This window comes from Arachis ipaensis, chromosome B01, assembly GCF_000816755.2.
Source record: "Arachis ipaensis cultivar K30076 chromosome B01, Araip1.1, whole genome shotgun sequence".
Classification (NCBI taxonomy): domain Eukaryota; kingdom Viridiplantae; phylum Streptophyta; class Magnoliopsida; order Fabales; family Fabaceae; genus Arachis; species Arachis ipaensis.
This window is the reverse complement of record NC_029785.2, coordinates 9,527,560-9,531,219: the sequence shown is the minus strand read 5'-3', so window position 1 is coordinate 9,531,219 and position 3,660 is coordinate 9,527,560. Positions and strand designations below refer to the sequence as shown.

The window sequence follows — 3,660 nt, the reverse complement described above, 5'->3', positions numbered from 1 at the left end:
ATTAACTTCGAGCCAGATCGAATGATCCGAAACATAACTCAAACTCGATCAAAAAATAACAACGGATAAAAATGACAAATTCGAACCCGACCAAAATATATCTTGAATCTGAGCCAAATTTTGGGTCGAGCTAGATTTTAGACACCTCTAGTTTTAGCTAACAAAGCAATATATATACCTTTGTTATAGATTGTTTAAGATCGATAGATGTTTGAGTTGACCATTGATGGAAAGTGTTCATAATCATCTCTTCAAATAGAGGAATTAACTTTTCTCTTATGCGTTCAGGACCAATGTGATTTAGAGTGATGCTTCGAATGTGCTTGTGGATGTTCCCAAAAAATATTTCAGATTCACCAAATTGTCGAAAAAGATTGGAGACAGGACCTGCCCATAATTCAACCAATTTGCCTTCTTGCTGAATTAAGTAATTATTGAATTCAGGGTCTGTTGATATCACAATCGGTTGATAAAATAAACTAGTTCGAAATATAGGACCAAATCTGTTGATAAAGAAAATAATTGTTTGGTTATTAATGTTATTATCAGCACTCTTTAATCTTTATTAGTACCTTCAAAATAATAAACAAAAAGTTTGTGACCAAATTTTTTGTAATTTATTTTCTTAATCAAATTTTCATTAAACTGATATGCGCTTTAGTAGTTTGTGATATGAAAAGTATACATATTATTTAGTAGTTATAAATGTTAGAATGCTCAATTTAATTTTATATATTTTGATTTTATTTATTTAATTAGTATATTAAGCTTATATTAGTGGATTTAAAATTTTTATTTTTAATTTAATATGGAATTTATAGATATTTTATGAACTATANNNNTTGTTATACAAATTGTTAAATCTCCCATATGCAAATGTCACGTATTAGCGCCAATGAGTAATAGCTCAAATGGCATAGACTCCCTATACTCAATTAAAAGGTTGCGGGTTCAAGTTTCTTATCTTTCCAAATTTTTTGCCAATGAGTAATAGCTCAAATGGTATAGTCTTCCCATACTCAATTAAGAGGTTGCGAGTTCGAGTCTCATATCTTTGGTAAAAAAAAAAAATGTCACGTATTAAACATACATAAGGCAATTGTTCTGGAACAACCCGAATAAATCAGACAAGAAATTACATTTTAAGATATGCTATTAATAAATTGATCAGTTATACATATTTTTTTTGGGTGACTTCAGTTATACATATTTAACTCAGAGTTCAACTCTCTAACTCGTTATTATTATTTTTCATAGTTACTATAATAATTCTTTCTTTCTTATCTCTTGAAAGTTGTAAACCCTAATCTTATTAAGATTCAAGTACCCTCGTTCAACCTCTAAAATAAAAGAATAAACATATCACAATTAGTTGTCAAAAAGTTTTAAATTATATATTTTAGTTTTTAATAAAATTTTATTTTTTATAAATTTTTAAAAATTTGTTTCATTAAACAAATTGATCACTCTGATACTCTTAATTAAATTTTCAATATGTTGGACAAATAACATCATAATAAATTTTATTATAAAATAATTAGGTTTTAAAAATATGTTGTGTAAAACAAATTAATCTCTTTCAAAATGACATAGAGATCAATTTGTCCAACAAAAATAATTTTTGAGGACTAATCAAAGAAAAAAATTATTACAGAAATCAAAATATTCAATTTAAAATCTGTTAGCTGTGTTTGTTTTTTAGAATTAGGATTGAAATTGAAAGAATGAGACTAATGAGTATTGTGTTTGATCTAAAACTAAAATTTCAGTTTTAGAACATAAAATTTTAAGTCCTTTAAATATCTCCAGAAAACAGAAATAATATCTGAAACTAAAATTTTTACAGATAGAGAGAAAATTTTAATGATATTTTTTTTAAATATTCTCATTTAACTTTTCAAATTCTAAATTTATCCCTTATTCTCTATCTTTATCTTAAACCAAACATGATATTAAAATATAACTCAATCCAATAATATTTTACACTAAACACAATACAAAAATTTAATTTAGCCTTTGTCTTCTATTTTCTACTCCCTATCTCTCTTAGTCTTAATCTTCTTTCCAAACACAATTTTAGAGATACATTTAAATGTTTATTCTTAAAAGTTTGATTGAAAATAACACAAATTAATTTGTCCGACAAAAATAATTCTCCAAGAATTTTGGAAAATAAAAACTTAATAAAATCAAAATATCTAACTTGAAACTTTTTGAAAATCTATTTGTTCAAAATAAAAAGTTTCAACAAACAAAGCAACAAAAGTAATATAGGTTCTTGTGTAAAGAAATTATTTTATATATTGCTTTGTTTGTGGTGATGTGCAGTTCTGTGGTTCGAATCGATGATAAACGCGCACTATAAAAAAAATGCTGAATATCGTTAGATTTACCATCGCACATTAGCGTCGATTTTACTGGTGGATTAAACATTGGTTAAACATTGGTCAGATAGACTTGAAGAAATGAATAATTAGTATATACCTCTGGATCCTCTTTGTGATGAAAGGATGAATATCCAATGAGTAACTTGGAATCAGGAACTGAAGGGTCTCCCCAATGAATGGAAAACCCATGGAACCAGGAGGGAGAGAAGATCTATTTCTAAATTTTGGGTCTGTAAGAATAATAATCCAATGAAATACATAGATCACTAGCACAGCCACAATAGACAATCCCAGTATCCACATTATTATCACCTTGTTAAAAGATTCTGATTACAAAGATATCTCTATCTCTTTGAGGATGTGTCCATGTTTTCTCAGCAGATTTTCGGTATTTAATGGGAACAAAGAAGCAAAAAGTCAAACAATAATACCACCCCAAGAAAGTAATTTTAAAAAATAAAAAACAAAAAAAAGTCAAACAGCTTATTTTTCCCATGAAATATGTGATGAATAAAAAATCAAACACGCTCCAACGAAAGGCCAAGGATAAAATATTTCTAGTTGCATATTATGACCTATGAACATGGGATTCCCGTAATTAATAACTATTGCTTCCACTAGTTTCCTTTGAATGGATTATATGAGGAATGTTAAGGGCAGTAATTTTGGTGTTTTGTAATTATTAATTGGCCATCAATAGTGTTTTTAATAGTGTGAGATTACATTTAATGGTGGGAGATCACTCACTTTTGTTTTGATGGTTAAGTGCTAGCCAGAAAATACAAAAGTTGCTGACCCTCTAGACTTTTCCGGATTATATAATGTGTAACACTCTCGTTAATGAAGTACTCTCCTATGCACTATAATACTGGTTAGTTTTACTACGGTGACAGTTAAAGTGTCAGCAATCATTTTTAAATAATCGATAAAAGAAAAGCGTGGATCAGAATACCATTAATAAAAGAGGAATGCTAGGGGACCAGCAATTTTGGTATTTTGTAACCATCAATTGATCATCAATGATATTTTTAATGGTGTGAGATTACATTTAATGGTGAGAAATCACTCACTTTTCTTTTGATGGTTAAGTGCTGGCCAGAAAATACAAAAGTTGTTGTCCCCCTAGACTTTTCCTTAATTAAAATTTGACTCTTCTTATCGATGTCTTAAAACGTTTGGTATAATTAACTATTATTAGCGACACTTTGACTGTTGGTAAAACATGTTGCCGAAATTTTAAAAATAATTTTACCGATATTTCAACCATCGGTAA

General features: G+C 28.2%; 1 protein-coding gene across 2 annotated transcripts in view; it reads right to left on the bottom strand.

Moving 5' to 3' along the window:
• LOC107623233 (cytochrome P450 87A3-like) overlaps positions 1–2,744 on the bottom strand; it is an 8,653-nt gene extending 5,909 nt beyond the window's left edge. For both annotated transcript variants that reach the window (XM_016325454.2, XM_021117238.1), the window contains exons 1-2: positions 2,485–2,744; positions 179–503 (exon numbers count right to left, since the gene is read on the bottom strand). In XM_016325454.2, coding sequence (XP_016180940.1) covers positions 179–503; positions 2,485–2,690 — 531 coding nt within the window. In that variant the 5' untranslated portion in view covers positions 2,691–2,744. The remainder of the gene's footprint in view (positions 1–178; positions 504–2,484) is intronic.